This window comes from Polyodon spathula, chromosome 5, assembly GCF_017654505.1.
Source record: "Polyodon spathula isolate WHYD16114869_AA chromosome 5, ASM1765450v1, whole genome shotgun sequence".
In the NCBI taxonomy this organism is placed as follows: Eukaryota; Metazoa; Chordata; class Actinopteri; order Acipenseriformes; family Polyodontidae; genus Polyodon; species Polyodon spathula.
Window position 1 is genome coordinate 3,137,450 of NC_054538.1, and position 14,665 is coordinate 3,152,114.

The 14,665-nt window shown below is 36.1% G+C and overlaps 1 protein-coding gene across 5 annotated transcripts in view; it reads right to left on the reverse strand.

Moving 5' to 3' along the window:
- LOC121315421 (collagen alpha-1(XII) chain-like) overlaps positions 1-14,648 on the reverse strand; it is a 96,084-nt gene extending 81,436 nt beyond the window's left edge. For 2 of the 5 annotated variants that reach the window (XM_041249482.1, XM_041249480.1), the window contains exons 1-10: positions 14,467-14,646; positions 12,349-12,453; positions 6,748-6,864; positions 6,412-6,555; positions 5,576-5,641; positions 3,996-4,259; positions 3,486-3,650; positions 2,821-2,994; positions 842-1,132; positions 132-734 (exon numbers count right to left, since the gene is read on the reverse strand). In XM_041249482.1, the coding sequence (XP_041105416.1) occupies positions 132-734; positions 842-1,132; positions 2,821-2,994; positions 3,486-3,650; positions 3,996-4,259; positions 5,576-5,641; positions 6,412-6,555; positions 6,748-6,864; positions 12,349-12,418 (1,894 nt within the window). In that variant the 5' untranslated portion in view covers positions 12,419-12,453; positions 14,467-14,646. Of the gene's footprint in view, positions 1-131; positions 735-841; positions 1,133-2,820; positions 2,995-3,485; positions 3,651-3,995; positions 4,260-5,575; positions 5,642-6,411; positions 6,556-6,747; positions 6,865-12,348; positions 12,454-14,466 lie in introns of all 5 variants that reach the window. The other 3 variants (XM_041249481.1, XM_041249483.1, XM_041249484.1) reach the window with 3 other exon arrangements.
- Positions 14,649-14,665: the final 17 nt, after the last annotated feature.

Sequence of the window (14,665 nt, forward strand, 5' to 3'; positions counted from 1 at the left end):
GCATTGAGATGTTTTAAATGTTCTTGAAGGCAATAGGTCAAAAGTTCCACATAAATAGAGAAGCCTCTTTCAAAGACTTTACCATGAACTGATATGCATTTTTAACCATGATAAAATGATTAACTACTTACATCTCATTTTAATAGCACGGAGTTCTTGCTCAATTCTCAAGCATATTTGCTGGGTTAGCTCAGTTGATATCCTTTGGAAAGCGTCAAAGTCTTCTACGGTATAAACATGGGTCTCAGCAGGGGAGTTGGCTATGGATTCCAGTTCACTGCGGACAGCGTCTTTCACACCAACAGCAAAGATTTCCACACCTGAGGTCCGTAGCTGAGTAGCAGGATCTTTGAAAGCATCTGACGATTTACCGTCTGTGATGAGAATCATGACTCTCGGAACATTTAGCCGAGCTCCTTTGCTGGGGACAAATATTTTTTCTCTCACGTAGGTCATTGCTTTCCCTGTGTTTGTAGAGCCTCCTCTGTAGGGGAAATTGTGTACAGCCTTCAGCACAGAATCAAGATTGTTGTGCGTGTTCAGAGCAAACTCGGTGTAAGGATCTCTGCTGTACTGGACAAGGCTTATCTGAATCTTCCTGGGTCCAATGTGAAACGATTTCACCAAAACTTCCAGGAAGGCTCTCACTTTGGCAAAATTAGATAGCCCAATACTGTAGGAGCCATCAACCAAAAGGACAACATCAGCTTGTACATCGACTCCAAGTGAGCACTCTGGAGAAGGCAGAACATTCACATTAGTTGTGCTTATCAAAATAAATACTCATGCTACTATATTCACTGATATGTTTTCTGACAGTGTTATCTAGTTAAATACTTACCCAAGGACACTTTGACAGGCTGGGTTGTCTCCATCACCATTACAGGTTCACTTGGTGTCAGGCCTTTCAAAGCAAACAAGTTGATCTGGTATTCAGTTTCCGGAGACAGATCCCTGGCGTTAATGAATGTGACATTGGGACCCACATACAGCTCCTGCTGTTTGCTGCCAGCTAACATTGGAATGAGCTGCAGCTTGTAGCCTGTTATCTGCCCCGAAGATGCTTCCCATGTGATTCTCATGGATTTGGATGAGATTTCGGTAACTTGTAGGTTTGATGCTGGTTCTACGTCTATGAAAAAAAAAACAAAGTTGGTAAAGTTAAAATGTTGCATAAAACATTCTTTGCTGTATGTAGGTGTATGTGGATAATATATTAGTGATGAGCGATTCATTGAAAATATGGTTAATTTCTGATTGTTAAATTAAACACCGAAACCAATGTCGAATGATTAATAAACTGCACAATTTCGATCAATTATTATTCTATAAAACTTCACGTTTTCTTTATGGTCACTGATTATAAAAGTTACTTCGGCACCGCAGCCACTTTCAATTCCAGCAGTTCCCGTCAGACAACCCCTAAATCTGCTCTCACTCTGGGATCTGCAGTCAAGGGAACCTCGAGACCCGTCATCCTGTAAAGCTCTCATAATGCATACAAAACAGCGTCACGAACCAAAACACACAGGGAGTGCAGCCTAGTGTCAGAACTCTTGATTAGAAATACTTGTCAGAGAAAGAAGGTGAGCAAGTGTTTAAATACTGTAAGTGCATAAATGCAAACTATTTGCATTTTCTATAGACATTGATCAATCACCTTATTAATGACATTTTGTTCCTCAAGAGAAAAGCGGCGGATATCAAATGATATAAATACAGGGTCAGTCCATGACAGATTAATCACCCTTGAAACTGTAGGTTCATGGATTTTGATATAAATATGTACCAGTATTTATAAGTGACCTCTCCAAAGTTATTGTATTGTTTTACTGGGACTTTCACTTGTTAGTGTTAGTGTTGACTCATTTTCTCTTTTAATATTATTAAGTGAAACTTAATGCAACAAAGAATGGCAACCTGAAAATAATTATAAAAATAATTGTAATTATTAATTACTGACAATTATTTTTTATAATACTTTGTTTCCAATTGCTATTCTTTCTTGTATTACTTTATTTTTAAGGAGTTAATAAACTCCCAACCATGTATTATTATTATTATTATTATTATTATTATTGTTGTTATATGTTCCGTAGCATTGTCGACCCTACAGAACTAGGGATTCAAAAGAGTTTAAGAGAAGATTTCAGGCCGTTGAGAGCAAGAGAGTGCTTTGTCAGATTGTGTGTGCTTTTCTTCTTTATATAAAAGTGGTTTCTGTGCAGTGGTATTGTTTATATATTGGTTATGCTGCTTTAAAAGTGACCGGTATAATGCATACTGTATGTTTTGTAGGCTTGAAACTGCTGTTGAAAAAAGTTATTGAAGTTTTATTGTAGTTTTTAATTAAAAAATAAAGAAAAACATTTAATCAGGAACCTTTCTATGACTTTTTCCCCCCTAAGAATGAAGTTATTAGAATAATCAATAACCATAATCGGGATTATTTTCAAATATCAAATCGATAATCGAATCAACTTGTAAAAGTCATAATCGCTCATCACTAGTAAATTTTTATACCAAATGAAAAAGTCACTTTAAAAATAAGCTGGAATCCTTGCATATCAATTTGTTAAACAGACAGTGGTGGGAATAACCCTATCCCAGAGAGGCCATGATACAATATATCATAATGTTAGATTTTCCATTCAATGTCAGAATTTCATACATCGTCAGTACAGCTGCAATGTGCATTATCCCAAAAAAGTACTTTCTTTTTTTTCTTATAATATATTCACAGGCACGGTGCATTTGCCATGTTATCACCAAGACAAACGCTAGCTCACTAAACCAAATTTTAAGTAAAAGCAGCCTTACCTTCTTCACCACTCACAAGTTCATTGAGCTGCTCATCAACGCCAGCACATACTTGGGAAATTAGTTCATGCTGTACGTCTTTAATCAGGTTGAAGTTAGCTACGTTAAACACGTGCTTGTGAAAGGGGCTGGAGGCCACTTGTCTCATTTCATCTACATCTGCTCCTTTGATCCCTGCATTGGGTTACATAAACAAATCGCATGTAAGATGCACACAGATTGTTACAATCAAAGAGGTACAGCGTACTCAACTCAGCAGCACACATTGTGATCCCGTGCCAACTAGGAGAGCTTGGGGAAACCTGTCAGTTTACTGTCTAAGCGAGCTGTTATAAAGGAATGGCACTGAACTCGCCCTGCAGATGCGTATGAGAATACTTCCAGAGCATTTTGTAATAAAGTGTCGAATGAAACCAGTTACAATGCTCTTCACAGATTTAATGTTGTGGTTTTTTTTGTTGTTTTTTTGTTAAATCACAATAAAACAAGATCATTAAATAAATATATTCATATTGGATTGCAAACAACTATTGGAATGTTCTCAATATAAAGCTGTTCACAGATCTTTTGAGTGGAACAAAATGGATTCAATAAATAATTTAACAAAAAGACAAAATCTGAACCTCATCTGTTTTTGTTGTTTTGTTATACAGCTCAACACCAACCTAAAACGAAAATCTCTACGCCAATATTCCGAAGCTTCCTTGCATAATCCTCCACAGGGTCCTGTGATTTCCCATCGGTGATGATCACTGCCACTTTGGGAAATCCTTTCCTGGCTCCAGATGCCTCAGTAAATGTGTTTTTAATTAAGTAATCAATGGCGTCACCTATATTAAACAAAATAATAAGAAACAAAATAAGAGATAACAAACTTTGCACATAGTGCATACTTCAGTAGTTCACATTTGTTTAAGGGTAAATGTATCTGAATTTTGTACAATTCTAAATTATACTTACATTATTTTTTAATTAGAATAATTTTAAGGCTGCACAGTCAAATACCATCTTTGTAATATTCATCAGGCTTTCATTTGTAAATAACATTCAGAACCGATAAAAAAAACAAAAAAAAACATTATAAAATAGTTGCTATTAAGTTTGTTAAAAGAAGCGAAATGTATATATGCCGGAAATCTATGTGTATATTTTCTATAGCTTAAATGAAACCTTACCTGTCATTGTGTTTCCTCCTTTATAAGGCAAGGTGTTGATTGCTTTGAGCAGTTCACCTCTTTTAAAATATCTGTTTAAATTGAATTCAGTCCTGGTATCCGTACTGTACTGCACAATGCCAACTCTGGTTTTATCCTCCCCAATGTCAAAAGCAGATGTGATCGCAGCAATTATGTTTCTTATGTATTTGAAGTTCTCTCTCCCAACACTCCACGAGCCATCGACAAGAAAAACTAAATCTGCCAGCGCATTTAGGGAGCATTCTAAGAAAGGAAAAGAAGAAAAAAAAAAATAAATATAATATATATTATATATATATATATATATATATATATATATATATATATATATATATATATATATACACACACACATACACACACACATACACATATATATATATATATATATATATATATATATATATATATATATATATGATAATATATATATTTTATAAAAATGTGGCATTATTGTTTTTTGTACACCGTCATGTGGCATTACCACAAAATACAGACGCATTTTTTTCTCTGTTCACTTGGACCACTGGCAGTACCTACTGGCAGTCTTTGCTAAAACAAAAATGCAGTTTCAGGTTTGCTATCCAGGGTGGGGCTGGTCTATCCGGGGAGGGGCTGGTCTATCCAGGGTGGGGCTGGTCTATCCAGGGTGGGGCCGGGCTATCCAGGGTGGGGCTGGTCTATCCAGGATGGGGCTGGTCTATCCAAGGAGGGGTTGGTCTATCCAGGGTGGGGCTGGTCTATCCAGGGAGGGGCTGGTCTATCCAGGTTGGGACTGGGATATCCAGGGAGGGGCTGGTCTATCTGGGGTGGGACCGGGCTCTCCGGGGTGAGACCAGGCTATCCGGGGTGGGACCGGCCTATCCAGGGTGGGACCGGCCTATTCGGGGAGGGGCCGGCTTATCCGGGGAGGGGCAGGACTATCCGGGGAGGGGCAGGACTATCCGGGGAGGGGCTGGCCTATCCGAGGAGGGGCTGGCTTAACCGGCGAGGGACAGGCCTATCCAGGGAGGGACTCTGTACCATGTTGGGTTGTCTTATTGCTAAGTTGGTTTACAAAGACGAGTGTTTATTGGTTATGTGGTGGTAGTGGAAACACCCAGACTCCCTCAATATAGTTCAAGCAGATGTAACACCTCGTATGCTGGTTTCACAGACTCTGACTAGCACTAGTCTTGGACTTCCTTATCTAAAGTAACATTAGGCAGTCCAAGGTTAGTGCAAGTATAGCTCTGTGAAAGCAGCCGCTAGTGTGTTAATGCACATCCAACACATTTCAGCATTATCCAAATGTGCAATAAAAAAAAAAGTTTTATCTCTATAAATATCTTAGAAAACGTCTTATTGTATGAGCAATTACTTGTTGGAATAAGAAATCCTGTACATATTCCATAGCCAGCTCCGTACCATAGCTGCTACATTTGATGAAGAACCGCTTAAGGTGAGAACCAATACAGCTAACTTAGACATTAATTCAATTAACTTTAAAAATATGCAACTAAGTAGCCACCTGATCTTACCAGACAGAAAATAATGAGAAATGGAATTTTCATACTTACTAACAACAACCTGCGTCTCGGGCTTCCTCACTCGTGGTCCCCGTGGTGATGTAGCGCTTGACTGAACTAGAACATGAACACATTGGTGCGTATTACAGTGAGGCGAACATGAAGGGAGGGAGCTTAATTTTCATGAGGCCAAGATTTCCCAGCTCTTATAATAACTGGATCATGGAACTTCAGGGGTTACCTTCCAGAGAAAACTATGAAGAATCTTTCTACAACTACTGCCACGAAATCAACTTTTAACAATAATTCACTCTCTTTTCATGAAGCGTGATGAATGCATACCTGGATCGGTCTATTGAAGAACTGATAGAAACAAAGTAATACCACACAACGTGTCAGCAGCCATATTACCTTGAAGCCAAGCTAACTAAAGCTGGGTCTAGTTTGTACGCAGTTATGCAGTAAATTGAGTATCACCAGGCACCGCACCCTTTCTACACATGGCAGTTATTGTAGGATACTGGCCACTTTACTCAGAACCTGAGTGTCTGAGATATAAGGGTTCTAATGTAAACTAGAACCTTTTCTAAGTTAACCCAACTGGTTAACTGATTGATTTATTGATCTTTATCTAAAATATAGCCCACATGATAACATTTTAGTTCTAGTAGGGCTCAGAATGAATCTAAAATGAATTCTGATTTGCAATGCCTGTACATTATCTTAATGACAACTTTTGTCACTCAAAGATGATTTGTTGTTATATGGTATATACAAAAAAGCATGGGATGATAATGTTGGCATGTACATTTAATAGTGCTTAATGTATTCAAATTTCATAAACAAATATGCTGAACATGTACATATTGAAAACAAAAAATACTTACTTGTAAGTTGGCCAAAGATTGGTATACTTTCTTCCTTTTCATCATATGAATTTATCGTTACTACATACTCTACATCAGGAATTAAATCTGTAATTAATGTCTTTGAGGCAGTAGCTGGGAGATTTATATCTTTAGCAGGACCATCTGCAATGCAATGAACAGAATGATTTTAGTAATCTTAATAGCAATTATACACTGTAGATATCATTATATTAAGGGATAGTTAACCACATAGGTGATTCTCCATTATTCCATTATAATAATATATATATATATATATATATATAATATATATATATAATAATATATATATATGCTTATATATAGGTACCTTACCTGTAGTAGGTACCACTGTCACTTTGTATCCTTGAATTCTACTGAATGACCGCTTCCATGTCATTTGTACTGTGTTTTCATTTATAATTTTAAATTTCAAATCTGAAGGTGGAGCAACTGCAAGTAAAAAATGAATGGGCGTTACTTTTAAAATGAACACAGCCTAAAAATAATGAATGTTAATGATGTAAACTGAAGCAAAGCTTTAACATCTTTTTTGCATAAATTTGTTTCCAACAAATAAAGACTTCTGAGTTGAAGTTCATTGTTGGAGAGAGAATGAGTAACACACAGGTGACAAAAGTAACAAAACATCACAGATTTGAAGAGCCATTTAGGGAAAAAAATGACACTTGCTTGAATTGTTTAGACCATGTGTGTATGGCCAGCAAATCAAGCACACAAAACCAAGAAAACACAGTGAAATACACATTGTTTCAAAGACAATTTCATACATGCCAGGTGCAACCATCACAAAGCATGCTAAACCAGCCTAAACGGGTTGCTTACATATAATGAAACAGAACAGTCAATAACAAGTCTTCATTCTTCATTCACAGATTATACAATGGAGTTGTATACTCTGACATATACTCTACTATTGCTGGGTGATATTAACACACACACACTTGTAGTTGTTTTCAAGTACATGTTCTCTTAATATATGTTAGACAAAACACATATCAAAAGACAGAAATCCATTGCAAACCTCTTAAAAGAATACACAACAGGTGGTGCATGTGTGTACTCTTTTCTTAAACATTGGTATGACTATAACGGTGAGAACTGTTTCACACAATAACAGGAAGAAAGACGCGGTTGAAATACACACAGATAGCGAACTTACAAAAACAACTTATCAAGGGGTGTTTGACAAAAAATTTCCCAAACTCTCACAGCATCATGCACATATACAGGAAAAGCTGCTTGAAACAACTTTCCGCACTGGAAAAAAAGCTCCCATGTACAAGAAGGACCCCACAGAGCTTATAAACATATTTTAAAATGATATTCTCTTGAAGCCGTCCTCATGCTCAGACATGCTTTATTTTATAGCCTCTTTCCCACTGCTTCTGAACGAGGTTACTGGAGTTACGTTAGCTATTCATTCCCTGATGTTTTGGATTTGAAATGGTTTACCAAACATCTGTCAAAGAATTCTGAAGACTTACGCCTGTGAGGTAGAACAATGCTAATTAGATGAAATAGCTGCTTGCTTTCTTTCTTTCTTTCTTTCTTTCTTACTCACTGAGATTAAAGTGCAATTTTCAGTCAGTTCTTGGAACTAATTATTTTTAAGTAGTAAATTTTAACAATGTCATTTGTTATTAGTTTTGACATATCGATTTTTCATAAACGTACAAACACACCCCCTCATACATACGGACACACACAAATACATACAGATGTAATTAATAGGCCTTATAAAGCGGGACCACCTTAAAAACACAGTGCAGTGCAGTATCTTGACATTCATATCAAGCTCTATTAACCAAGGGAATAAGGCTTTATAATCACTGTTACAATGTACATATCATGCAGCAGTTAGCAAAATGAAATGTTCTAATACCCATGCAAGTGCTCAACTGTTTACTGTGTTTTACTTCTACACATGAACATATTCTCAGTAGTGCAATGGCTGACATAGTGTAATGCATGCAAGGCAGTTAGAAATTGGATGCAAGAATATCATTCTAAAATACTGTTGAGAAGCCACAGCTCAGGACAAATTTAATGCAAAGGCAGACACAAGTGACCTGAGCAAAGCTTTATTGGTACATGGTAAAGTAGGACCACCAACCTGGGAGATAAACGCAAGAGAGCCAGCAGTGTCCTGGGCTGACTGCTGGAGTGTCAGCAGCAGCCCAGCTCGTTCACTTCCTGTATCCAAATGAGCCGTTTCCAACCAAACTGTCAGACTGACTGCGGGAAAAGTCTTGAAACTTCAAAGAACTTCAACAAACCGTTACAAATTGAGACCTGGCGCTGTAAAGACTCGGTTCTTAAAATGGTTATCTAAGAAAACTGCCTGTGAAAACGAGGCAGAGGTGTTTGAAATCTTCGAAGTGCTCAGGCAGACGGTTGATATTTTGCTTTAGCACTTTCTCGGCTGGGTTCACTCACCCCAATTAGCTTAGACTTTTAGCGAGTCCAGGATTAGTGCTGATCAGGTCTGTGAAGCCTGATGTGCTGATGAAAAATACAAACACCAGCAACCGTGATGCATGTCCAAATTATTAGGAAAGTATATATTTATTTCCAAGATTTCATTATTATTTTTTGTAATGATATCATATTTCAGAAGGTTCACTTTTCAGAAGTACTTTGTGCAATTACCCACAGTAACTGGCACAAATTAAATTAACATGCAACACACACAAAAAAAAAGGGGGGGGGGGGGGGGGGGGGGGGGTGGAGGCTGGATTTTTTACATATTGTAAAAATGTTTCCTCTTTTTAAAAAAAAAAACATATGTTTAAAATGTACCGTTTACAACTGCACAAAATGCAAAAATAGCTACTTTTCCAATATGGTTAGATAATGCCAGTGCTGTAAACGTGAGATGTTAGTAGTCACTCTGAACGGTGCCAGTGCTGATGTTCTAGTGTTGACAGTTTATATCTCGTGTTTAGATGGTTTGAGCTGACCTAAGGCATATTGTATCTTACTTTCTCCTTCGTTACGTTATATATCAAAATTAATTGACCTTAATATTTGACAAATTACACGTTATAAACACGAATAGTGTTGTATATACTGTGCAAACTGCTGTTCTAGAATCCAGACATAGCGTGACTCATAAATTGACATCCACGACCTTTCCCAACGTTCTGAACCAGCAATGCTGTACAATAGCCTAGAAGCTATTGGTGAGGTGAAGCTAAGGCTGTGTGTGTTCAGATCGGATAGGTGTTATCTTAATCTGTACCATTCTAAAATAATTAGTTTAGTTGTCCCTGATTGCATTTTTTTTTTTTTTTTTTAAAACGAGTAATACACATTTGAAAAAATAAAACACAAACTTAACAGGCTTTCATAACTTTCAAATACAGATCTGCGATTCTCAATAGGTGCGCATGTTAACTGTTTGCAGTAATATTTAAGTGCATATTTGTGGAAATGGAAATGTGGAACTTGAACAAAACAGCCATGTAAAATATTTCAAGGATATTAACCAGTCTTTCTTTTGTAACTTTAAAACTCACAATTAAGTTAATTAAAGACTGGAATAAACTCTGAAAATGTGCCACATAGTTTTGTAAAAAGTAGACACTTTCAAAAAATGGACCTTATTTTGTTCTTATAGGGTTACACATTTTAGCCTGGAATAGAGAAATTTATTTGCTATGCCTGGTATGATCATGCATTTTATTATGATTGAACAGTTCCTATTGTAATGGGTACTCGAAATTCTACTGTCGGTTGATTTGCAAGACAATACACCACATAGAACATGCATATCAAATTGGGTTTCTTTCTGTATTTCTTTTTTAAATTCAGACTTTCCCAATATGTCATATTTATCTCTATGTGTATGGTGTTATATGTGTATTTAACAGGTGACAAACTAACAGAGGGTTGTCATCACTGGTGGACCCTGTTATTATCCTTAGGGACCTTTTTTATTATTCTAACACCTATTACATCACCATCTTAAGAGCTTCCAAATATTCCAGACTTTTGCTGAAATTTTGGTTTTGGTTTGATTTCCTCTTCAAAACAAAACACAAAAGTGCAGCTTCAAAATCTGATAATCGATGATGGACTCTCGATTAAAATGCCATAGCCTCCTAATTCACTCGTAGAAAAACTACCCGATATAGTTCATTAAGAAGGCTGGATTGTGTTCATAAATTTGAATTTGACAGCTGATCGAATATATGGTGAACAGCAAAACAACTGAAACACTGAGAAAAACTGTTATCATGCAGCCTGCTTGAATCCGTCCAGCTGTTTGAAGAGAAAAACGCCTCTCCAAAATAAAAGCAACAAGGACGTGTTTTTTTTTTGTTTTTTTTTTTGTTTGTTTTGTTGTTTTTGCTTTTGTTTTTCGTATTTCTACACCTGGGTTTGTTTATAGTTAGTAATTGAAAGGTCATTCAACATGTTTTTTATTTTATTTTTAAGCAACTAAACGGCTTTCACCAACTTTGTCAACAACAGTAAACATATTTTTTTCTTAGCCAAAACAAAAGAAAATCTCAGAAGGTAATATTGAAACCTGTTAAGGTCTTTCCACAGAGGTAATGGTTAAGTGTTTTGCATTCTCAATTGACTTGAAAATCCTTTCATCTTGAAAAAGATTTTTTTTTCCTCGGTTGTAGCCTATTTCTATCTGCTTAAATACCAGAACTAATTATGTAAACCAAGGCATATATATATATATATATATATATATATATATATATATATATATATATATATATATATATATATATATACACACACACATACATATATAATATATATATATATATATATATATATATATATATATATATATATATATATATACACACATATGTGTGTGTGTATATACCGGAATTTAAGTAAAAGTTTTCATAACGAAATTAAATATTCGTTCTTGAATTAAACTACATCTCGGTGATATTTACAAATCGAATCTAAAAATAGCCTGATATTAACTTTACATTGTTCAATTTTACTTGTATTACATAACAAACACGCAATGCAATCGTTTATACATCCCATCAAACAACAGCTAGCTCTGGTTGATTTAGGCCAAATACTATCAGAATTGTTATAACATGTGCATATTCTTTTTGATGTGATACTTTTCATATTTTATGTACATACAATTTAAAAAAAACATAAAAATGAGGTCTGGTTTGCCAAGTAAATAAAAAAATAAAGCCTCAATTTTTTGTGTCGGACAAATCAAATTAGCTTTTCAAATTAACGAGCACTTTTCAAAAAGTGGTGCAAAATGGTTATTTCTAGGAATGCTTCATTACCGCTGTTGGTGTTACGTATGGCCTCGTTTGCTGGTACGTACCTTAACCTGTTGCTTGGAAAGTACGTAGTCTATCACGCAACTACGTTCCAGCTTCAGAAATCCTGTGGGTTAAATCGCAGTTTCCTCCAGAATCCCAGGTTATAAAACAGTGTGTCGCTTGATCTACTGGGTTTACCAGAAAGTGATCGGAACATTTAGACGCGGTGAAGTTTGAGCGCCACACCGTGTCTAATGTGAGCCGACATGCCGTGCATCTATCCTGTCGCGCCAGTTTGAGTGCATATCAAACAGTACACATACATTTTTTTTCTAACAACTTTATTAGATTTATACATTACTGTATGCCACATATATTATAAAACGTGTTGGTCTGATTACCACGTTTTTTAGCAAAGTATTCCTCCTGGACAATATCCAACTAAATATATTCTTATATTACCTGCACTAAGCACGTTCTGTAGAAATAAATACAACCGTAAAGAAAAAGAACAAAGAACAAAGACCCGAAAAAAGGAAACGAATAGAATCCAAGGAAGAGGGGAAGAAAAAGCAGTACAGCAGAAAGAACACTGAAATCTGCACCATCTTGATCAAAAGTAACAAGAACAAATGAGATTGTTTACCTTGGGCCTCAACTGAGGTAAATAACAGAGCAGCGAGGACAGCAGCAGCTGCCACAGACAGCCTCATCATTGTCACCTGTCAGGCTCAGGGAAACATGAAGGGATCTGCAACGAGGACACGCATTCAAGTCAGGGGCCCGGCTGCAGAACTAATTCGCTGGGATGTAGTCAAACAGATCCTATGTATCATCGTACTGCCCAATAGAAAACACTTATTCATTGAACATATTCGTTTTTTTTTTTGTTTTTTTTTTAATGTAAACCTTTTTACGTAAATGCATTTAGCTTTGTTTCGACACAAAGAGTGTTTATCTGATTAGTTTTTTGTTCTTTCTTTAATATAATAATAATAATAATAATAATATAATAATAATAATAATAATAATAATAATAATAATAATAATTGTACCCGATATTGAAAGGGTACCAACACTTTACATTAATTGTCGGTACACTAATAATTCATGAATATGCTATACATTTGCTAGATAGAAATCATATTACATGTATAGATGAAATACGAGAAAACCTGACAATTATTTGGATAAGAAAACGAGTGGAATAATAAAGCTTTGTAAAGCATTGGCTTTCGGGCTAAAAAGAACGGGCTTGGATGTATCATCAAAAAATAAATGTCGCCTCTATAGTCATTCGATTTGCATGTAAAATACAACTTGGCTGATAAATATGGCTTTCTAATAAACCAGCACAGGTACGTTTCCATGAACCAGTGTGTGTGATTGTGCCTAACGTCGGCATTGCAAAAGCTTGACATCATATTATCCGATCCAAGCACCTGAGAGAATGCTGTCTTTTAAAACATAATTTAGCGGTGCCTTTGAGGCTGCTCCACCATAGAACTTCCTTTGCAATATAATTGACACAGAGTAGTGTAACTGCTCTGTGACTATGCAGATTAGAAGTCATTCACATTGTCACCACAAACCCCGATTATACAGTAATTTAGAAGGTTGTTTTAATAGCGGGGGTACAGCACAGGTTAGCTGTATTTATGTATAGGTCATTCCAACTGATCTGGAAAGCCATAAAGCAATACAAAATATACCATCCTTTATTTCGATCCGAAATCACTGATATTTTTTTGTTATTTGCGGTTTTGCGGACAGTGTAAAATGTGACTTTTACCTTTACTCATAAAAACTGGATATTATCCAAAATACACTTTTAATGCTGGGCGATGATACATGTCTTTTTAGCTGAAGCCTGTGTCACTGCTAACGTCAGAACTAAAAACAAACACACTTTGCTTTCGAGTTTAATGATAATGTTTTGCCTTTATAGGTACCTTGTTCGTTACTGTATGATACCATTAGTTTTATTCATTTAAGAAAAACACATTGCCATCAAATTAAAGGCGAACATTTAAAGTTATAATTAGAAACGAAGCTACTGATTCAATATTTGGGAAATTAAAATGAAGAGTTGATTATATTTTTATATGCAATGTAACAAAAATGAACAGGTAACGCTTTTAAGTAACAGAATACAACATAATGTAAGTAACCGAACAGCAATTCTATAGTTCTTTGTAAGAAAAACGTACAAAATGATGAATAATTGCATGTTAAAAAATGAAAACGACTAATCATCACTGACAAGACTCACGTGAAAGTGTCTAACCGGTTTTCTTTCCTATCCGTTAGCAATGTCGACTGAAAGGCTTAGCATTGAGCATTCAGCTCAACGCACTTGATATCGAAGGACCGAACCCTGACCTCCACCCTTTCTGCACCTCCACAATGACTTTGCATGCATTATTCAATGAATTGATTCCTTAACAGCAGTAAGGGAAATAATCACATCGGCATACAATCATCATCCAAGCAGTACAATCTCATTAGTACAGGACTGTTTAGCGCAAATCAAGAAATGAAGTCATTATTGGACATCTACAGTGGCACGAAGCATAAAACACAGCTACGGCTCTCAACGCAACAATCACTATGTATACATCACCCTAAAGGAAAATAAAATTTAAAAAAAAAACCTTCTGTTAAATGATCAATATAAATTAATAATAAGTTATGGCTTTTCACAGTTAGTAGATATTAAAACAACATACAAATAAAAAGATGCAGAACACTTTGAAACTCAAACCTGGACAAGGTAAAACGCTGTTTGCTGGAGCTCCTGCGCTGCTGGGCTGGAGATTACCTTGTGCTGTGCGTGCTGGTAGACTCGCTTGAGCAGACGCTGAGTTGGGAGCTCCTGTTGCAGATGCTCTATCTAGGAAGCCTCTTTCCAAGTGGGAAGAACCTCTCCCTAATCTGCTTCTTAATAGGGGGCTGTTCCCAGC